Here is a 23,881-nt window from a genome sequence, read left to right as displayed (position 1 = left end):
TCATGTGTTGAAATAAAAGTGAGGCTCTGCAGGGTGAAACAGCTTTACAGCATGTCAGATAAGACAGCTCCTCTTCCATCTCCACTGTGTATCGACACTGCACTACACTGTATCCGTCATCAGCCCAATAACAAAATAAGTAGCTTCAGGAAAAGCATTTTTAAAAAAGTTCATAGTGCTTGTTAGTTGCGCCTTGACAGCGGAGAGGCAAGGATGCTCGTGTCTGCAATATGATTGGCTGTCTGTGCAGCCTCCCGGCTTGTGGCTATATATCCCCCGCACCCTCCGTCTGTGCGTCAGAGCTCTACCAGAGCAGGGAGCGGAGGACCGTGGCGCACAGCGGGACAAACTGGACACATTGTGAACTTTCCCTGCTTTAACCACACAAATAAATCGTAATTTTCATATAAAAGCATCCGACTAATTAGTGGAACTCTGCTGGAATATCGATCGGAAAACTTTGGCTTTGACCACAGAACACTGCGGTCCGGTAAGTTTAGACTGAGAACTTCACCAGCACGTTACTGCGTCTCTATCTATCTATCTATCTATCTATCTATCTATCTATCTATCTATCTATCTATCTATCTATTTATCTTGTTTTTGTAGTGGAATATATCTGTGAATCTACTCAGCTACATTGGTTGGTGATTTTAACATCATTCTTGCGTCTTCGTGAAATGCTTCATAGTTTCAGGAATTGAAATGAAATGTAGTATAGCTATGTTTCATAAATTTACTGCCCTTAAACTGCATCCAGTCTTTCGCCTTGTTGAATTATAACCTATTTAAAGCCAATGTGTTGGATTATAGAGCCTCAGAGATGCTACAGGTGAAAACAAAAGGTTTGATTTGTAGCTGGAATCATCACAGTCTGATCCATCCATCCATCCATCCAGAGTTTCTTTCACTATGTGCAGCTTATGTTTTACGTGTTTGCCTCATGCAGCGCCCTAAAGATGATCTGGCAAATTATGGATATGTATTGCTGCCCACAATTATTTAAATCAGAAAAATGCTATCCTCAGTTTACTGGCTTTTTGTCAAACATGGACATGGTTTATTGGATCTTTGCACCGTGGAGACACTAAACTCCGGGGAACTGGCAGAAAAACTAGATTTCACACTTTGGCAACGAATCGAAAATGCTAAACTTGTACACTTTTTTAGGTGCAAATTAGGTGCAGTGGTGTTGAAACTGCTGGTATTTTTTTATTTTGACTCATCCATCTGTATAATTTCCCATATTTAAACCATCTTTCAATTCAATTCAGTTTTATATAGCGTCAATTCATAACAGAAGATATCTCATTGCACTTTTCATATAGAGCAGGTCTAGACCATAGGCTGATGTTAGCTGTGCAGATATCAGTGAAAATGAAAAATAGTTCTACTAATGATAGCAAATTTTCTGATAATAATAATAGGACTAATAATAATAACTGCAGCAGCATGGCCAGCAGGATTAGTGTTTGCATTTTCACTCACATGAGGCATTCCTGTTATGACCATGAGGTGTTCCTGTTATTCCAAAGAGAGGGAGGAAAAAACAACAGGAACACCTTGCAAAGTCAATGAAACACCAAAAATGACCTCTGTGACACACTTTCACCAAAAACAGTGTAAGCTTCATATGTAGGATTTGTTGCAAGAGTATAGTGCGTTAGATTTTACAGTTGCAATTGTGTCCTAGGTTCCTGTAAGCTAATATTTGAGTTGTGTATTTATTTAAGTTTTTCATACAACTAAACAATGGAGGAATGTAGCTAAGTAGCTGACAGTTACTCAAGAAATGTACTGAAGTACAATTTGAGGCATTTAATGCGTTAGTAGTTTCTACTCCATTACATTTCAGAGAGAAATATTGTACTCCACTACATGTGTCTGAAAGCTGTAGTTCCTAATTACCTTTCCAATTATAATTTTGCGTTATAAAAAGTTGCTGGCAGCTAAACCAAAGAGACATTTCCCCTTTAAACTTCTAATGTGGTTAAATTACTGTTTAAATGAAACCATGTGAGTAGTTTAAAGTGGAAGAGTCCCACTAAGGTCAAATTATCCAATATTTCACAATAAAAGCAAAGATTAGAGAAAAGCAAAAAAACAAACCAAAAAAATTTTTAAATGTTTGTCAGATGTCAGATTTATCTTGTGACCCTCTGGAGGGCCATGGCCGTTGGGCTGGAAACCACTGGACTAAACCAGCCAACTGTACATAAGGAGGTTAAAACTAGATGCATCAGTATCAAGCTGAGGTAGGCAACTTTGGAGAAACTAGCTACAGACATCAATTTTGAAAGTCTTCAATTGAAAACAAAATCCCATCCCCTACCTTCTGGCCACATTTTCTGTGCAGAGCATTTGATTTATTGATTGCTGTCGGGATGTAAAGAGAATATATATAAAAAAATGCTTGTGAAATAAATCGCCTGCTATGAAGGAATTTTTTGCCTCGAAGGTCAAAGAAAAAAGATATGGTGTTCTTCATTCTTAGATGTTTACAGACAGACTGTCTCTCCTTAGAAAGTATTACATGTGACCTGCTAATTACAGCGTGACTTAGGCTACTCAGTTAAGTGTCTTGTTTTGAACCAATATCCAATAGACTCTTCAGACATGTACTGGATGAAGAACAACCTTATTTGGACACATCTGGAAATCTCAATAGGTTTAAGGGGGATAAAAACTGTAAACAAGGAAGGATCTTCAGGTTTAGTTTGGCACTACACAGTGTTCTCACTCTCTGATGCTTTGTCCTTTCTCCTCACCACATTTTATTGCAGAACAAGTACAAGTAACTTTTTATACTTTAAGCACATTTTTGCTGATAACATTTCTGTACTTAAAATTAAGTAGGATTTTTTATATACAGCACTTTGCGTGTAATTGACTATTTTAACAATGTGGTGTTGGCACTTTTACTTAAGTAAAGTACTTCTTCCACCACTGCAACTAAATACAAGAATATGTTTTGGTGCAGGCAGCTTCAGAAAATCACCGTGGTATTATATTCTTGCAAGATGCTGAATTATGTTTCTTCCTGGTTATTAAACTCCATCACATTATCACATTACTATTTACAAGTTCAGGATAAAGTCACATTTAGTTTTTTTCTCACTTCATTGTATTGACATTTGTTGGTGTTTAGTTGATTAATAAGAATAAAATACTGAACACCTATTTCTCAATTGTGACTCATGACTTCTGTTCTCTCAGGCACCTCACCTCTCACTCTTTCCTTCCTCCCCTTGACTTTGTCTTTCCTGCGCTTTCCTTTTCCTCCAATTGTTCTTCAAAATGTTACAGTAGATCAAACTGTCATTCACCTCAATCTTGGCCTCTTTTATTGCCATTCTGTTCCTGCATTTGTATTTATTTCTGCTCATTTCAACACACATTTTTCTGACCACCACTAGTATCCGCTCCACTTTCACTCTGCTGACTGCAAACTTTCCATGTCTTTCTTTCTAAGATGCGAGGCAGAGCTAAAGGTCAGAGATGGTTTTCTAAAGTAAAATCTATCAGAATAAGAGGATCATCCCAATTAAAACTCAGCTTTCCGATGAGATCAGACAATCCTGCTCTAACATGGCCTAATAAGGTAGCACAAAGGTATCATTCAGATCATAGAAGATATGTGTGGACAATGGCCACATTTTTCAAAACTGATTTACTGTGTGTGAGTTCATCCATGTGATTTTGTGTCTTTGTGTGTGCGAACAGAATGGGGCTCTGTGTTTCCGAGCCAAATGGAACTATAAATGTCATTTAAGTTTGAGAGAGAGTGTGTTGGTGGGTGGGTGGATGTGCGTTTTTATGGTGTAACCACATTCTTAGATGTGATCATTAAAAAGTAAAGTAAGCATTTGTCCCCAAACCTTTGCCTTTCCAGACCAAGCACATTTGCTCAGAGATGGAGAGATTGTATGTGTGTGTGTGAGTGTGTGTGTGTGTGTGTGTGTGTGTGTGTGTGCACTGATATTACCATGATTGTCAATAAGGCTATTTATCCCAAAAGACGCCCCAGGGCATTCTGGGTGGTAGGCTACACGTGATTCTTAAGAGGCTCAGAGAATAGCTAGGGTCGTCTGTGAGAGAAAGAAAGTATCTCTCTCACACACACACAGGACACACAGAAGCGCTGTTCCTAACCCTAAACTCCGTTATCACTATTCCATTTGTCTGTTTTGTGTTTTGCTGTCCTCCGCTCTTTCTAGTTGTTTCACACCCTCTTCTTTATTTTATAATACTGTTCAATTATACATAAATGTTCTTGGGGTTGTAATGACATACATTGTGTACATGTTCTGTTACTGCTCTTATGCCATTTAATGGAATGTAGTGATCACAATGACTGTCTCCCCACATTCATTAACACACAGCAGCGTCGTTTACAACCCATCCAGACGTGCAAACTTACTTCTCCCTTCCCTAATAATTAAATGTGTCAATTTGGAGACTTGCCAAATGAGACAAAAACTTCTCACCCCCGTGTAGATATATGTCTAGTCAACATAAGAAAGTCACAGCAAGATATAAAGAACCATTTTTCTTTTGATTGTTTAGCAAGAGAGGAAACTGAAAACAGACACGCATTAAAGGCTGCCAGTTTTTCGGGAATCATGTTGGTCAATGGATACCTGTGGGATTATTAAATCACAGAATTAACTATTAACCGTTAACCTTGTTTACCATGTGACAACACTGCAGTCTACTGAACAACAGGGATATAGCTAATGGCTATAAATACCATCATGCTGAATCTGGGTAAAATTTTAGCCAGTACATTGCATTATGTAACGGAATCCGTGTTGTTTAACCTTACATTGATTGCTGAAAATGCTGAAATCGTTGTTGGTTAAACTGTGTTTATCTGAATGTTTGTGTGTCAGAAACCAAAGTGTTGGACAAATTAACATTTTCATGAAAAGCCAGGGGATCACCAAAGTGACAATTCCCAAGGGAGAACTGTATGAGTAAATCAAACTTCATGGCAATTCATCCAATAGTCGCCAAGACATTTTTAATCAAAAGCACAATGGAGGCACTAGAGGAAAATCCAAGAGATCAAGTCGTTAGGATTCATCCTCTGGGGACCATGAATGTCTGTACAAAACATATTGTGTTTGCATGTAACATGATGGTTCGTCTACTCTCTCTGCAGGACAAACGAGCACAGATTCAGACCCATGCTGCCAGGCCCGGAGCAAGGCCCGTTGTGTGAATGTGTGTAAGCGTGTGAATATGTGTGTGTGAGTGCCTTTGAGTGTGTATTTTTAGACTGAGTGGGGGAACGTCTTACTGTGTGAGTGCCAGGCTCGTGCGAGGATGAGGGCCGTCGCTCTGCTGTCTCTCCTGATGGTCGCGGAGGTCGCAGCCTCTCGGTTTGTCCGCGACTCCCAGGCCGACCCCGAGGTGATAGAACCCTCCAAGAACAACGCCTCCATCCCGATTCAGCCCCTACAGCCGGCCCGGCCACGGGGCTCCTTCCCCCCAATGTGCATAAAGCCCACAGAGATCAAGCACACGTTCAAGTATGTGAACACCATCGTATCCTGTCTGATCTTTGTGGTGGGGATCATCGGCAACTCATCACTGCTCAGGATCATATATAAGAACAAGTGTATGAGGAACGGACCCAATGTCCTGATTGGCAGCCTGGCACTTGGGGACCTGCTTTATATTATCATCGCCATACCCATCAATGTGTTTAAGGTGACCACATTTATCCTTTGTGTCTGTCTGTTTGTATGTTTCCAGTGTTTCCTCTGTTTGTTGCATGGGACCGATGATCTCTGCCAGGTCTGTAGTTCAAAGACACTCAACTTTTTGGAACTGATAATAACGTTTTCATGGTCATATCAAACCTGTGGATCAAATGAATTTTTTCAATTTAAAATAATAAGATACAGCTTTTGCACATGACATAAAATACTAATACAACAATTCAGGCATTTTTGGCAATATGCAAAAAACACAACTTCCAATTAATTAAATTTATTACCCATTCCTGGGTCTGTGTCTAATTTAGTATGATCTTTATCTGAAACAATTTCCCTGCACTGCACTTTCACAGTTATGGGTGAGCTGTTTCAACGCCTTTCTTGTAGCACCCTGTGGTTAGCAGTGTTTTATTGCTGTGGTTAGTCTCTATATGTTCAGTGTGTCTTGTGTGGTTTTGTTCATTTCCCAGTCTCTGCAGACTTTCCCACCTAGACTACAAGGGACCATTCAAACTAAAAAACTCACTAAATGCAGACGCGAGCCAACAGTTAGGGACAACTTAAGCATTTGGGGTTTGAGGAAAAACTATGTCTTTGTTTTCCTCACTTGCTTTGTGTGTTTGAAGTGAAACTATCTAGGGGGCTTGGGTGCAAATGCAGTCAATGCCAAATGTGCAACTCTCACTGTAACCATGATTGTGTCCACTGTGTGCCAGTCAGAAGTTCCAGCTTGTCTCATTATCCAAATCAGAGCCGAAGCTGGAATGGTGTGCTGCATTTTATCCAGGCAAATCTGAGTAATAATCACTCTGATTCCAATTTTATTTGCCTTAAAAGTCCTGCACTTCAGGTATTTTTATTTTATTTTTAAAGATGATAATGAGATTGAATGAAAAACAGGATCTGCTGAATCGATAATAAAGGTGGTTTTGCATGTGTAGCCTGATGTATTGTTAAAGACACTGTCCTGATGCTGAACTGATTTTATAACCCCTGGGAGAAAGACCACAGTCTTTTTGATTTTATCTTTAGCTGTTTTAGTAATAATGAAAGACACAAGTATAAATGGACCCCTACATGAACCTCAGGAGGTCTGTCCATGTGTTTACACAGGTGACACTTCTTAAATTTCTCTCATTATAAATCTTTCCTCTATGTCTGGGTCCTTTCATTTTCTCTGCAGTTAATAGCCGAGGACTGGCCATTTGGCGTGTATGTCTGTAAGTTGATGCCGTTCATCCAGAAAGCTTCAGTGGGGATCACCGTCCTCAGCCTGTGCGCCCTCAGTATTGACCGGTAAGTAGAATACTTCCCTACACACGACAAACATTAGCGCTGGATGCAGCCAATGCATAGATCTGTGTTTGTATACTGTTTGCGTAGTTACCATGCAGTGACATCATGGAGCAGGGTGAAGGGGATGGGGATCCCTCTGTGGAAAGCAGTGGAGGTGACTCTGATCTGGCTGGTTGCTGTGCTGCTCGCAGTCCCTGAGGCACTGGCATTCGACATGTTGGAGATGCCGTACAGAGGCAACAAGCTGCGAGTGTGTCTGCTGCATCCAGAACAGACCACCAGCTTTATGAAGGTAGCACGGCTGAGTTATATATCAAACATAACCAATGTATAAGAGTATCAATTGATGAGCGATATGACAGATCTAGTCATATTATAATTATTCATTGCAGGAGACTCGCGTTCCCTCTCCCACACAGTCACAGACTCTCCAAAGTAATTAAAGGAAAATTTCAAGAAAGAGAAAAAAAAACTGGGAGAATCACCAATCCTGTTTTTGATTTAGAATCGAAATTGCGGCACCCCTAGTATTGGTTGATCCAATCAGAATTGGAAAGCTCCAAGTACGTCAGTTCACACCTGCATTAGAATGCGTCTCCACATGCTTCTTGAGTGACCACTTGTGATTAGATCTCACATCTCAAATAAAAACATATATAATTTCCATTCACAAAGATCAAATGTGCTGTTGTTTGTAACATGAATTTCATGAATTTACTTCCTTCGCTGTGGTTATTTATTATTTTCTTCCAACAAAAGGATTTTTGGGGTGGTCAAAGTCTGTTAATAGCTGAAATGACTGAATGCCACAAAACCTATTAGTCTCTGAATGAATGTCAGATACAAAATAATAAGTGCTAATTGTTTTCAGTTATCACACCAATGCAACAGGTACATAGATGTTGAAGATATTTGATCACTATATCTGGAAATGATTAAAATAATATATTTTAAAAACTGCACTATTGGTATTAACAGCATAATGCAGTTACTTTAGCATGGTAAAAGAGGAGCAGATCAGAAAGCAAGGAGACCTCATACTAAAACATTATCAAACAAAGGGAAGTAAAAATAAAGACCTGTGTCTAAGCAGGCTTCAAAATAAAGGCCTTGTATCCTATGATCTCTGAAGGTGAGAGAAAAAATGGCCTCAACCACCATTTAACTGATGCTGTTATTTTGGAGAAAATGGGAGAAAATATTTGGGAGAAAATATTTATAATCCACATCACCCAGCCCCAGAACACATTATTTCTGCACCCAAATTCAAAGTTGCCTTATTATTTTAACCCAAACCACGATATTTTACTAAACCTAACCAAGTAGTTTTGTTGCCAAAAAAGTGAAGAATAATGTTTTTTTTAACCCCAAAGTCAACTGAGTCAAAAATTAAAACATCAATTTAGTTTTCACATGGGGCACAAACCCCAGTCTCCTAGTTTAAAATCCTCTATTTGACACAGTCATCCACCAGAACCTCCTGCCTCTGTGGACTTTGTCACTCTTTCTGCTATGTTACCTGACTTCGTACAGCCTTTGTCAAGTTTACCAGTTCTTCCAAACAATTTGTCGCTCTTTGTTGACAAATTTCGTCTTGCTTTTCTTGTTTATTTGACTGCATATGCACTTCAAACTCGACAAAACAAAAACGTTTTTAAGTGGCGTCCGGTATATCTGGCATTGCAGAGACAAGATCAACTGTGATGAAGCAAGTGCACACGTGCGAAAGTTTGCAAATATAGTGACATCTAGATACAACCGAACCCAAAAGTCAGAAAGAGTTTGTTGATTTTAAAATGAGAGCATAAGTTATCTCTGAGCATAAGAAAATCTAAATATATTAATTTAACGACATATAAACAGCTGGATACATCCGTCTTCCTTTCACAGAAATATTATCAAAATAACTTGACTTCAAAGTGCGGCATGCATGTTATTATATATATTATATTATTGTCCAACAAACATATGGTACATTGATTTAGATCTCTCTGTTAGGGCTAAAATAGGGAAAGAAAAAAACTGACTTTCAAGTTCAAATGTCAACAGGATGATTCGCTTCAAAGCACATCGTCTGAACAGCAACAATATAATTAATGTGTTTCTTTGATCAAGATTTATTTACTCTTTTTAAAGCTCTGCCAGCAAGTAGTTAGTGGTTCCAAAATGTAAAACAATACTGTAAATGCTGCATGCAAATCATCTGAGTGTGACTCATCATATTCACGGTATGTTCATACAGCTGCACAGCAAGACAGACATTTCCAATATGTGAATACTTGAAGTTTATTTAAACCAGAAGAGTCTGAAGGAATCACTGGACACGGTGAAAATACAGTATAAAGCTGATATGTAAATACACACACACACTTATCCTTGTACTTCTATAGCTGTGAACCTATAGACCCTCGTTGACATGATATGTTTCCTAGACCCTTACTCTAACCTTGACGTAATTCGTCCTTCCTTGACGTAAAAAATGTCCTCACTCTGTTGGTTAAAATCTTGTTCCAGTCCTTACTATGTAGGAAGTACAAGTATACACACACACACACACACACACATATATTGCCTTTGGGTTCTGGCATTTATTGATTGTATTACAATTAATATTGTTTGCTTGTTGACTATTTAGTTATATGAATAAAATATTGTCTCAGTGAGATAAGATTGTAAATGAAACACACATCTGATTATTATAGAAATAGAGTTGCGACTTTTTCTTGTTACAATGAAATTTAAGGTGGTTTTTGTCTATAGGAAGTTGTGTAGTTCACTTCTATAGAAACATTTGTAACGTCTGTAACAATGTATTTGTTATAGCACTTTATTTAACAGGGTCTTTTTCTGTTTCCAGTTCTACCAGGATGTGAAAGACTGGTGGCTGTTTGGCTTCTATTTCTGCTTCCCGCTGGCCTGCACCGGAATCTTCTACACGCTCATGTCCTGTGAGATGCTCAGTCGCAAAAAAGGCATGCGCATCGCACTCAACGACCACATGAAACAGGTACACATACAAATGACTGCTGCTGTCATTCTGTACCACTATAAACATAAGACTTGGAAAAACGGAGGCACTCAGCAGCATCAATATTTGTCTTTGTGTGTAGAGGAGGGAAGTAGCGAAGACGGTGTTCTGCCTCGTGTTAATTTTCGCTCTCTGCTGGCTGCCCCTTCATCTCAGCCGTATTCTGAAGAAAACTATCTACAACCAAAATGACCCCAACCGCTGTGAACTGCTCAGGTAGGCATGCAGATACAGTAGGCGCCTCAAATGCACTGCAAATGTCACGAGAGTCCATTGTTCTATGTTCTGTGCCTTCCTGTAGTCTTTACTGTGAACTTTGCCCTTTCCCTGCCAGCTTCCTGTTAGTGATGGATTACATCGGCATCAACATGGCCTCCCTAAACTCCTGCATTAACCCGATTGCCCTTTACTTTGTCAGCCAAAAATTTAAAAACTGCTTCCAGGTAAGAGGGCACACACTGGCACCAAAAATATGGTATCAACAGATTCAGTCAACTAAAAGCGAATAACTGTGTGTCTTTTCTTGTCTCATAGTCCTGCCTGTGCTGCTGGTGCTACAGAACGTCTCCCCTGGATGAGAGAGGTTCAGGAGGACGCTGGAAGGGCTCTTATCACGTGAATGGACTTGACCGCTCCAGCTCCCGCTCCAGTCAGAAATACACAAGCTCTTCATAGACACACACACACACACACACACTCATCACACACCTCTTCTCTGCAAATCAGATCCCAGTACGGAGGGGAAAATGGAACAACTTCTACAGGACTCACAGCAGACTGAAAGATCAACCCCAAACAGATGAACGACATAACAGGACTGTATCTTTTCAGGCTGTAATACTAACTGCAAAAACTACGATAAAACCAAGGCTACATAAATCTGCCGAGGCCTGTGCGGAGGACTAAAAGTCCCTTAGTGGACCAACATGGTAAATACATTTCTAAAGATTGGTTATTAAAGCCACATGTAAATAAATGTACATGATTATCTACGTGCAGATAGCAGACCTATTTTATGATTATATCTAGCCTAAGTTCTTCATGTTTGTAAAACAGCGCTGATGAGTACTGCCTGATGAAGCTTTAATACCTCTCGGGGAAAGATAGAGGGAAACTGTGAGTTATTTACAAAAAGCTTTAACTGTGCGTGCCTTTTTTTAATAAAAAATGCACGACTGTGCCTCTGCATATAAACAAAATCAGTAGCTGATTATCTGACAATCAACTGCATTTTGTCACTGAACTCGTCAATGCCCGTGAGACCTGGTGACATCATACAAGAGTAAAATGGGCCCCACCACGTGCCTTACATGTGTAGAGTGTAACATTGGACGTCTTTTATCTGGAAATCATTGCTGCTTTAAGTCATGTGGAGGACAGCTGTTGTCTGAGAACACTGACAAATACCAGATGATTTCCATCACAATTCGCAGAAGAGGTCTTTATTAGTAATATTATTATTGCAGTATTCATGCGGCTGTAAGTGGTTTCCACTGTGAATAAAGCCTTAACCTGTCTCTTACAACGTAGCTTTTATTTTTCTAAGAAAATATTACAAAACACATTTGTTTTGACTTGTTTTATCTTCCAGCATAAGTTGTCCATTTATTATTTCCAAATATCTCACCTCTATCAGTGAGTGATCATGTTACAAAGATGTCCCTTTGGCCAGAAAATACACACGTACTCAGTAGTCACGCACTTAAGACAAATCTTCTGATGCCAAAACATCAACAAACAACCCAATTATGGGCTCTTTAAAAGGTCAGACATGAGAAGAAGCTGCAGGTTGTGCCAGCCATTATCGTTTGGGGGAAAATGAATCAAAGTTTGAATCAAACACTGGCAGTAGTGAGAGGCTATACTGATACAAGCACAAGATGAATCCATTTTATCTGGTGATTTTCTTTGTCTCTCAGTACATTGTGACTAAGATATGGCGTTAGAAATATTTTCCTATATCAAACCAATAACCACATGTGTCCTGAGAAACCAGACAAGGTGTTCACACTGCAGCATTTAAAATAGTCTTGATTTATGTAATATAATATATAAATGTTCTGACAAAATATTTCCTTTGCTCCTGTAGTAGAGTTTGCAATGGTGCAAATGTGACTCATTCGCTCAACATATCTATCTATGTCAGGGGTGGCCAAACTTTTCTGTTTGTGGGCCATGTACAGAAAAACAGAAGAAGTGATCAAATTCTGAAATTTTTGGCATTCACTCACTATATCACGTCTTTTTAGTTCCGCCATGTGCTTTTAGTACTGGAAGGTCTGAGCACCTTTTGGACTGTCTTTCTAGAGGGACTATAAGCTAAGACATTTAGAAGTAGTTTGAGGTTGAAGATAAAATGTAATATGAATACTGGCTGGTGTTTGCTGAGTATGCTGTAATAAATATTATTTTATAGCATTTGTGTTGTTGGATTTGAGTTATGTATTGAACAATTAAAGTATAGTGTATGTATTTAGGGTCCTTTCTTGTTACTATTGATGCAGCATAATTGCTGACATAATATTTACATGTTGTGCAATACATCTGCATATATTAAAGGTTCCCTGTGGAGTTTTTGACCTCTGGTAGTGCTATGGAGATGTTTTTATATAAGTGGGTCCCCGGTTTGTCTTGTGCACACATGCTGGTGTGGGTGACGAAATATACATACATGCTAATGCTTTCACACTATTCCATGGATTGACAGGTAGTGGTAATACCAAGATATGCTGCAACTTACCAGCAAAGGCAGAGAAGAAGAAGAAGAAGAAGACGGTAAACGTAGATTTAAACTCTGCGAGTCAAGGTGGATGTAAACAATGCTGGATTTAAATTATGAAATGTTTTACAAGGAAGGTGCATTCAGCATATTTGTTTGGCCTGATGGATACACACGTTTTGGTGAGTAACACTGAATGTAAAGATTATTTTTGTTTGTTTACAAGGACACTCCACAGGGCACCTTTAAGTAAGGTGTATGAAAAGGATAAATCGTTCTCACAGTTTTTAGGGCTTGCTGACTTTTCTGCAAATGTTTCATGTAATGTGCTTTACATCTCTTTTGTAGTATCAGTTACATAAGTATAAAATAACTTTTATAAATGCTCAAAAAAACCCCTCAACTTTCCCAAATGGTACAGCTGTGGCGCACTGTAGACAGGCGTGAACATAAACAATCATCTCTGTTATTAACAGCTTGCCAAAGGTTAAATATAATGTCACAGGCTTCAAAGCAAGTTTTTTGGAGGAAAGGTTACACTTAGTTTACATCTGATTTCAGGGAAAGAAAAGATGTCAAATGGTTATACTTAGTTTACATCTGATTTCAGAGAAAGAAATGTCAAATGTGTGACACATTACCATTTAGACGGATTTTTCTGGTTTGAAATTATTGCTTTAGACAGCTAGACATTAGGCGCCAGGGGCCAGATCCAAAAAGTTGGTTTGCGGAGATAATTGATTATCATATTTCAGAAAAGATCTTCTATAGCAGCGCGCGAGTCAAGCTGTTTCTTGGAAAGTTCCACAAGGCAAAAAATATTATTATTATTATTATTGGTGGTTACTCTATGTTGTTCTTTCGCCCCAGAGTAATTCAAAAAGTTTTGCTTCTGAGGTTAAATGTCCTTGTTAGAGAGAAAAGTATTTAGCAACACTGTAAAAAAAAGTATTTTGTTGGGGTTTTTTCTTCACATCTCACAAACCACACAGACTGACAATAATCTACGTAGTTGAAAGACATACACTGCTGCATTAATAATCCTCACTGTAGTGCAAACAAAAATCCAAAATAATCACATTGTTGTAACCCTAGGGTCTGTGTGTGACAAGTTAAAATAGAACACATTAGTAATCCAAATATAAGTTAATTAAGTAGGCTATAGTAAATTAATGGTCTGTGATGTTAAAATGTTTACTGATATTATAAAACAATAATTCAATAATTTGCTGGAGTTGATAAGAATAGAGAGCCTAAGTCACTCGCTTCCGTTTCCGGCCCATATTTCAGGAAAAATACGGTACGGTAGTCAATGGCTAGGGACAACTTTTCTTTTTATTTTGTTAGAATAGAGCTCTGAATTACACATATGATGTTGGTCAATTTAAAATATAATTTTGCAAGTCAAGAAAGTCACAGTTTGTCATAAAATAGTAAAGTTACATGTCGTTTTGTGTGAAACCCGTTCAGTGAATTACATCTCTCGTCTCGCACAACATACGTCGGCAACATGTTAGCGTGGTAATGCTAGCTAACGTTCACTGCTTTCTTGCTACTAGATAACTTAGCTATATTCCACGCAGAAATATATTTCATCTGATATGTTTAATCCAACGTCTCCTGGTCCTTTTTATCACATCATCCTCTCAGTTTTTTGTTTAACTTCAGTAACGTTAGTTTCAGTCATTGACAGTTACAATGTCACATACGCAACTTTTTGGTTTGTGGTCTTTGTAATTATGTATTTTCACAGTCTTACACCTCAAAAGTATTACAACAAATTGCGACTTTCTTGACTTTAAAATGTATCTTTTAAATTGACAAACATCATATGTGTAATTCAGGGCACAAAAACTACAAAAAGTACTATGACACGTCACCTGAATTAAGATTTCCTACTTGTGAACTCGGAGAAAAAATTTGTACCCTGACTTCACGAGTAGCAGCTGAATGACGTCACACAACAATTCCCATGAAGCACACATTGTAAATGGTAAACCATAAACTAAAAGCCAAAGTAAAGTATTAAATTAAATTAATAGCCCACATATTAGTATCAAATAGTAAAACGTGTTCTGCATGTAAAATGATATTTTGTCAGTGTTATTAGGTAGCTGGTTACAGTAAACAATCTCTGAAAGTCATCTTCTCTACCAAAGTTATTCAAGAAAATGTAAAAACTGCCTAGAAATGTGAAAACATGTGAAATATACCCTACAACTTCAGCAGACTTTTAAAGATTACCAGCTGAGAAGGATACACAGTTAACGAGCAACGTAGGTATCACTTGTTTTTAATAAAATTGCCATCCTTTTAATTAACACCAAGTGCACTGTTGAGGGTTTAACTTGCCAAAGAAACATAAGTTTGTCATGGGGGGTGGCACAATTGATGAGGCTATGCCTTTAGTGTGAGAGACCTGGGTTCAATCCCCCACTGTAACCCAGCCACCATTGTCCCTAAGCAAAACACTTAACCTGTAGTTGCTCCAGAGGTGTGTGACCTCTGACATGTACTTTGGATAAAAGTGTCAGCTCAATGTCACAGTCAGCCATGTTTATTGTTTACATTTGGCATCATGCACTACAATGCACCTGAAACGCTTTGAAGTCGGAAATCGTATATTTCAACTTGGAAATTTCCCAGTTCCGACCGGTCTGGAACGCAGCATCAGACGCAAGAAAAAGACGCAAGTGAGGGGAAACGTGGTGCAATTAAGAGACTTGACAAGCACCCCATGTGTCTGTATTTACCTCCTCAGTGGACGGAGGACTTTAGTTGCATACTTGTTCAGTCAGTGTTGAACATAGCCCCTTTAGTTTCTTTAACCTGTGTTCATTATCGCCTTATCTGCTTGATCGCTTTCTTATTTTGAGAAAGTAGTTTTGTGTTTGTTTACACTTTGTCAATATTGTAATATCTTTTTTGGTTTGCACGTGACCCCGGTTCCCTGTCCTCTTTAGCCCTGGTTTTATGAAACACATTGTTGCTCCTCCTCCCACTGAACTTACCATCCGGAGGAACGTAATACACATGAAATGAAAACTGACAATTTTACAAGTAAAATAAGATGGAAAAATTTGAAAAGCGCACTGATATTAATTCAGTTTAGAGGAATTTCCTTTCAAACTGGTGAACTAAACAAACACAAGTGTCATCATGATATGTTTCAAATAAAACTTGGTATGAGTTACCGCATCAAATCATTTTCAAAACATTGGAATGTGAATACTGTTATCACTAGTATATCCTCATTGCTGATCCCAGGTTACCTGTTACATTTAAGTAAGACTATAACTTTTAAAAGAACATTTTTGTGTTGTTTTTCCTCATCGGAGTTGAAGATTTAAGGTTGTTGGTGTTGGGCTATATAGATAAAATTCACTTGAAATTCTTTCTCTTACAAATGGCAGTTGAATTCATTAGCAGTAAAACGCACCCTTATTCAATTCGATACATTCAGGTTTTGCAGCTATAGCCTTACCTGTTCTGGTTTGACTAGTAACATATGGTGGCTAATGTTAGCAAACATTTGCTTTTGCTACGTAAGTGACACTGTACTAACAAACACATTTACCATCATATATATCATCCATATTTGCCACTTGCGGTTATTATGGCTGCTGTTCAGCAAAAGTTACACACGTTTCACAAAAGGTTCCGTCTTTCTAGTGTTTGGACCAGGTGTCTCTACCTAATGATTTTTTGCAACATTAAAGTAATAGTTTAGGCAAATAAGTATATTGGGAAAACTAAACAACCACTACACAAACTCGTGGCTCAACATAGCAGGACCAACTCCTTAGGTCAAGACTCAGCAGTTTACTTACATTTGAAGGACAATGGACACTCTTTCGATGAAAACAATGTACATATTTTTGACAGGGAGGACAGATATTAAACTAATTATCCCCCACATACAATTCTGTCCTTCAGAGGCGGACTGGCCATCTGGATTTTTGGAAACAATCCCGAACCAGGCGGGGTACAAGATTTTTATATTTCAGTTTCTTATGTACGACTTCAAAGATCAGCGAAAGATACTTTCAATATTGAGGGGGGATACAGGCAGCCCCTCCCAACTTGGCCCGATCCTTGTTTTTGCTGAAATCTGATTGGCTCAATGGTGCCAATCAAAGGAGTTAACTCTCAATACATTTTGTCAGGGCTGAACTCAGCTCAGGGTTGACACTGAAAAGTAATGCATTTATTATTACCTGAGATTATTTATATATGCATTTATGTATAGGCATATAGGCTATATTATATATTTATATATATTATAAACAACAGTTGAAGGAAGACTGAAGAGGAGGAACAGGAAAAGCTTTAGGAGAAGGACAAGAAAAAGAAGCAGCAGGAGGAGGACAACAATGGAACCAGAAACAGTAACAGGTACAGGGGCCTGTGCAGGGCTGGGTAGGCAAAACCAAGAGGTATCCACCACCTTGATAACGACCCCACAGAGGTTAAATAGATGGGATTGCCTGTCAGTCAGTCAGAACTGAAGAAGCCTTTTGAATGAGAGCCGTCTTCGAGTATCTTCGACCAAGTCCAGTTGCCCTTGATTGTAACCCACCTTGGATTGGCAAATAGCGTTTCATGTATGGGTTCTCGCTTATTAGCTTTTTTGCTATGAGTTAGATGAGAATATTGATACCACTCCCTACTACGTCTGTTAATGCTAATTATGAAGCTACATCCAGGAGAGTGTTAGCGTAGAGCAAAGAATGGAATCAGGGGAAACTGCTCCACGGCTCTGTCCAAATAGTTGGAAAACAAAGAGATATATATTATAACCCATCAGTTAATATCTAACACATTTGTTTATTCCAAACTATAAATGTTGGAAATGTTTGCACCATTACTTCATACAAAGCCAGACCCCTTCTCCCTGTTTGTAGCCCTTGTGCTAAGCTCAGCTACATATTTACCCTACAGACAAAAGACCAGTATTGAGCTTTTCACCTGACTCTCGGCAAATGACTGATTTTAAAAATGATCCTTAACTGGTTATATCTTATAAATATAGAATATTTTTCATTATTTTATTCCCATACTGCACATGCAGTTTGTCAAACATGAGTCATAGTTGAGGTTTGTCCTCAAATTATGTTCCAACTTTCATACCCAAAGTCAACCATGCGTGAACATGTGACTGACAGAGGGATACAATTAGGCTCAAATAACTTTAACCTCATTATTTACACTTGTCTCCCCACATTTTCCCTCTCCGTCTTCCAGGCACTGTATGAAGTCCCTCGCACCACATTCCTCTGCTAATAAGGACATTCTAGCTTCCAATTCTTCCTTCACTCATCAAACACATGGCTTAAAAGGACAGATGAGAGCAATTTGGTGTTTGAAAGATCCATCATTTTAGGTTTGGACATCCTTCAAACAGTGTTACATAAGTAGTTGTGAAAATAAATATTACAGTAAAAGTCAAATGGCAGACTGTTATTCGTGTTAGAAATCCTTCCATTAAATTCAAAAAAATGAAAGAAAGAACGAAAATGAAAGTCTTTGTCGAATTAGTTTAATGTTGTAAATTTATTTTTCTAATTGTTCAAAAAATTAAGGACAAACAGAAGTCACATTTATCATACACATTTATGATCCATCATACACCAATTCCAACATAATGCAAAAAACACTGTACAAATGTTTGAATGTGACATGATCAAACTAACACTAATTGCTAACACTAACTAGTAGATATATAAAAAGGGAAATATAAAGATAACATTTTTACAGTTCTAACAGCTTCATAGTCACAGATATTTGATGCTCTTCATTCCATGGGTTGCTCCTGCCTCCCTTTGAACTCACTAACTCTTGCCTGGAATGAAATAAAACAGAATTGTAGTTGAGATAGTGTGGGGAGTGTTAAAACTAATCAGTGCTGGCTGACTTTCCTTTCACCATGGGGCTAATATACAGAGCCAACAAGACAACCCAGGGTTTCTTCTGTATCCCACATGAAAGTAATAATCTTCCATGTGTGTGTGGAAATTAAGGTTCATATCTTGCTTGCCTTCCTGAGTGGTGGGTGGAGATTAAGTACCCTTCAGCGGGGCAGAAGTTGCTGATATCTGATACAGGATGAGGATAATGATCTTTCCTGCTCAGTACACAATCTTTTGAAACTGCGAAGGATCAGCTGCCATCCATCTTTACGTGGCTAGTCAACAGAAAATGTGACTTTAAGAATTATCTGTAAACTGGCCAAATGTGGGTTGGACTGTGGTTCCTAACAATGCAACATGTTTATGCATGTGCTGTTACTTGTTTACCAATATATTGATTTTCCATATGACACAGAAATCAATATCGAACCACTGCTGGTAATTTTTTTTCAGTAAGAGGCTGGTGATTAATGTGACCAAACCAAATGGACACACTGGCTTACCTGAAAGGTGTTGAGAACATGTTGACAAACATCACTGAGCTCATTCAGGCCCCTCCGCAGCGGCTCTGCAGCTGGAACTCCCCCTGGAATAGAAAGAAGACATACCTCTGAAGAAAACAGCGACCACAAACAGTAACAACAAAAACATTCACTGACAGTGGAGGCTGCCATGATCAGGGCTGCCAGAGTTACCAGAGAAACCAAGAGGTAGATGCTGTTCAGAGTCCCCAAATTTGAAACATGCAAGCTGCAATTTACAACATTGGATTATTTCCTCTCGCTCACTAATCAAAACAAATGACATATTTGCAACCCATGCATCAGCATGCAAGAGCCCTGTGGGACCCTCACATTTCGACACAGTTCACAAGGGACCATCTTTTTTGAAACATGACACGGCCACTTGCAATCTGTGTTTAAGCACTGGTTCCCAAATCGCTTTCAAGGAAATGGACCCCAGTCTGATCAAGCACTAAGCCAAAGATCTACAGTAAATTAGCAAAGATAAGGTACAAAAAATATTATTATTTATTTATTCCAATAAAAATGCTTGTAAGAAAGTCATTCAGAGCATATTTAATTTATCACAGCGCAACAACACTTCTGCCCTCTCCCTCGGAAAGATATGACATTGTTGAATAAAATTTGATTGCTGACGACACAGCAGGAAAGTAAGTACAACTGCACACAAGTGCAAAGAGTGACTTGTTTTTTAGATTCTTACCATTAGAAACTGAATACTTTTCCTTTATTAAAATGTTAATTTAAACTAACCAAGTGGTTTTTAAACATCTCTCTCTGCTTCAGAGTCTTGTTATTGTTGTCTAATATGGAGGGATTATTGGGTCACAATTAAAACTAAAAGTCTAAATCAAAAATGCGTTTGGTGTTCAGGATTGGGCATTTGGGATTTAGGACTGAGGAGTGTATGCAAATAATTATCCAATAATACACAGACCGATAGGGCTCCTTTCACCGGTGACTGTGAGGCCACAGATTTGAAACGCTTTCATCAATTTGAAGTTATCCCATTATAACGTATAGTCTTTCACCATGGGGCTAATATACATGCGCTCTGTTTGGTTTCATTGCAGTGTGCTCTTTAGCACTCAGAGCTCCCTCTGCTGAGTATAAGGTGCCTCAGCGCACCAGTCGTTTCAAACCCAGCCTCCAGTCTTTGGGTCATACCCCATTTTTGCATACGCTCCTCAATCCTAAATCCTAAATCCCAAATGCCCAATCCTAAATGACTAAACGCTCAATCCTAAATGCCAAATGAATTTTTGATTTAGAGTTTTAGTTTTAGAGTTTTAGTTTTAATTCTGACCCATTAATCCCTCCACAGTCTGATAGATTGATCAGAAAAAACGCAATACTGAAAACACGTGAATGAAAAGAATTACATTTATTAATTTTAGCTGACGCCTTTATGCAAAGCAACTTACAATTGCTGTATATATGTCAGAGGTCACACACATCTGGAGCAACTAGGGGTTGAGTATCTGGCTCAGGGACACACTGGTGGTTGTGTGTCACAACCACCAGTGTGGGAAATTGAACCCGGGTCTCTCACACCAAAGGCATGTGTCTTATCCATCACCAATTGTCAGCGGCAGTCCTGGCCCTCTTCTCCTGACTGCCATGGAGGACTTCCACCCACCCATTTTCATTGTGGTCATGGTGGGGAATTATAATGACAGAAATAAATATAGAAATATAGCTAATTATGTGAAAGCAAAGCGGAAACTTGGGTTTTTCCTGGTGCCTGGAAGGTAATTGTATCTCTCTGTGATGAAGCCATGACAGAAGACCTTCCAGGCAGCTTAAAATTTAGTTCAATAACAGAAAGTTGTTTTCTTAAGCCTTGCAGAGTACGTCCATGTGATGAGGATGCTTAAGTCCGTAGGCTTCAGACTTTAATCAACATGTTCACTCTGCGACACAGTCCAAAAATGTTTACTCTCTAGCTGTCCTATGCATGTATGCACACACATAAACTAACCTAGATTGTAAAAAAAAGAAAAGAATAGAAAGTAGATGTGAAAGGGCTTTAAGGGGTGTCTCTCACCTCGTGTCTGAATGCGAAAGTTGATCTTGCTCTCAGATGGATGGGTAATGGTGTAGCCGCAAAACTCCACATCCACACTGATGGAAAACAGGAAAATGAAAGCAAGATTTGTGATTCTTATCAATGTTTTGCTTAAAATGTGTAGAGGGGTGTTATGTGTTATTAAATCTTTTCCACTATCAAGTCAGCCCAGCTGACATGAACAGGCTGATAACAAAAACACTTGGAACAAAATGGAATTGCTTTAGAGTCCCTTTTTGTTATGATTATTATAAATAGTCTGAATGATCTCTATGGGTTGACAGAGAAAAACAGTCCCTTCCAGCTGCAGTCAAATCACAAATTAAGCCATCAGTGATAGTACTTCAAACATGCGGAATGGGAGCAGTACTGAAAACTCTTTTTAAAGAAAACTTGTTAAACCAGTGACCACAACATGCTGAGTTTAAAGCAGCAATTTTGAAAATAAAAAACAACAACAAAAAACACTGACGTCTTCATGATCATATATCTGAGGGAGTTGCCCAGGGTATGGTCTTCATCATGCAGCACAAATGTCACACAGCCCTCATCAGCCCCATCAGCCTGGACCTAAGACACAACAGAAATACTAACTTTACTCCACACATCCAACTGAAAACAAAAACATCAGCCAACTTAGCGATCAGTCTCATGCTGGGGGGAATGCACTGTCAATACATTAAATACTTACCTTAAATATGCACATTGACAAGCATCAGTTGAACATATTGAACAGCATATTTACAAATTTAGAGAAGACTCTTGTCTGTTTAAATACTGGCCCCCAGTGGAGAAACTGTGAGTCAGCTACGGCTACCTACTTTACAGAAAATGTGGTTAGTGATTGACATTTCAGGTAGGGTTGCCACCTTAAATACAGAAGAATAAGGGATGCCTGCCGCAGCCAGGGTCACAACCCTCGGGGGCCCGGCAACGACAGGTCCGATAGTGTGCCAGTGGTGGTATATCATAACTTAAAACATGTTTTCAGGAAAGTATTAAGATTGATATCAATTGACATTATAATAAGCTATCTGCTATTGAAATCAGTTTGAACAGATGCAGTCTCAGTCTCTCTCTATCACAACTTAACAGACTAGTGGTCATATTGTCATAGCTGAATACACAGCTTTGACAATAATAAACATAGGCCAACAATGTGTGACATTGAGCCACAAAAATTAGGATGTGAACTGTATTTTATTAACTTATTAAATCAACATGTTCATAACTTTTTAACTATAAATAGGCTATGATAGGATTCGACTGGAAAGACTTTAGCAAAGGATTTACCATGAACATCAGTGGACCAGAAGTAGTAAGCCTAGTGTGCAGTATTGGAGCATGTTAGACCTACTTCCTTTTATAAATGTTTTCTTGTCAGAAGTACATTACTCCTGCAGCACTAAGCAGCTGTTTGTCTTTCAAACAGCTACAGTAAAACTATGAACAGGACTGCTCAAAGCTGAGAGAGATGAAGAGCTCACTTCTATTGTAACATTTCTTAACAAATAGGCAGCATATGAAATGCAGTGTAATCAATCAGAAAAATAGTACGTTTTATTAAGTCATTACACTGCCTCGGCATGCTGTCACACGTCTGACAGGCCACCGTGCACCACACAGGACACTGGCCAACAAATTGTGCATTTTGGCTTGATGCTCATCAAGTAGGCTATTTGATTTCTCCCACTCGTCGTCTTTTGAATCCGCTTTCGTTACAGAGGGGACGCAGGGGGTTTCTCGAGCTGCTGCTCCCGCCGCCGTTGTTTCAGCTAGACTCCCTGCCAAGAGACCCTCACTTATCTGACTGGCCCTGAACCTGACGGTATTAATCAAACAAACAATGGCATCGAGTATTACCCAATCAGGGGTAGAAAAGGGCAAGTCTGTACAGAATGCGAGTGGGATGATTTGCATGGGATGCTGCATTAAAGACAACTCGGAAATACGGGACAAAGCGCTATTTAGTTCTGAAATACAGGACGATTCCGTATTTTAAGGGACGGGTGGCAACCCTAGTTCAGGTAACCTTAGCTTTAGTATGGTACCGCCACTGAGTCCAAAATTATGGTTAACATTAAAGAGAACAGCTTTTAATGTTAGTGTGGGTTTCAGCTATAAGCTGTTTTGTCATTGCTAGCGTCTGAAGCTACCCACGTGGGAAGTTTACAGGCGGTCGAAATGCAACCATTAGCCGAATATGTTCTTACAGAGTTTAAAAATGGTAAAGCAATATAGCTGTATACAATACTAAAGAACACAAGGCTATTTCTTTTTTACCATCTCCAGCACTGGCTTCTTTTCACCTTCCCCGGCCATGCTTCACATTACGACTCTGTTTGTCAGTGCAGACCTCGTGGAGTTTCAGCCCTCACAGTTGTCTGACAGGGCAAGTGCCGATGATGACGATGATGATGATAACACGAAATTACTGCTACGAAACAGGGGGGAAATAGTTATAGTGGTGGAAGTATTGTCCTACAAACTTGCAGGTGTATTGAGGGTGTTTGTTGCGCACATGCTCTTTAAAGCATTTTACCATTAAATGTTTTTCTCTCCGCTCTACGATGGACTGGTGACCTGTCCAGGGTGTACCCCGCCTTTCGCCAAT

At 38.9% G+C, this 23,881-nt stretch overlaps 2 protein-coding genes across 2 annotated transcripts; one reads left to right on the top strand and one right to left on the bottom strand.

The window, feature by feature from the left end:
* Positions 1–334: 334 nt before the first annotated feature.
* Positions 335–12,465, top strand: LOC123957986 (endothelin receptor type B-like). Its single transcript, XM_046031147.1, has 8 exons — positions 335–490; positions 5,165–5,715; positions 6,907–7,019; positions 7,107–7,311; positions 9,877–10,026; positions 10,130–10,263; positions 10,382–10,490; positions 10,582–12,465. Exons 2-8 carry the CDS (start codon positions 5,329–5,331, stop codon positions 10,720–10,722), a joined length of 1,239 nt encoding a protein of 412 aa, XP_045887103.1. The 5' UTR covers positions 335–490; positions 5,165–5,328; the 3' UTR covers positions 10,723–12,465.
* Positions 12,466–18,289: 5,824 nt separating this feature from the next.
* polr1d (RNA polymerase I and III subunit D) lies at positions 18,290–23,707 on the bottom strand. Its single transcript, XM_046029961.1, has 5 exons — positions 23,551–23,707; positions 21,740–21,837; positions 21,247–21,323; positions 19,179–19,261; positions 18,290–18,608 (listed from the first exon to the last, which is right to left on the bottom strand). Exons 1-5 carry the CDS (start codon positions 23,587–23,589, stop codon positions 18,561–18,563), a joined length of 345 nt encoding a protein of 114 aa, XP_045885917.1. The 5' UTR covers positions 23,590–23,707; the 3' UTR covers positions 18,290–18,560.
* Between the last annotated feature and the right edge of the window lie 174 nt (positions 23,708–23,881).

The sequence above is a fragment of the Micropterus dolomieu genome, linkage group LG19 (assembly GCF_021292245.1).
Source record: "Micropterus dolomieu isolate WLL.071019.BEF.003 ecotype Adirondacks linkage group LG19, ASM2129224v1, whole genome shotgun sequence".
NCBI classification, from domain to species: domain Eukaryota; kingdom Metazoa; phylum Chordata; class Actinopteri; order Centrarchiformes; family Centrarchidae; genus Micropterus; species Micropterus dolomieu.
Note: the sequence above shows the minus strand (reverse complement) of the source record. Positions and strands in the feature narration are given on the sequence as shown.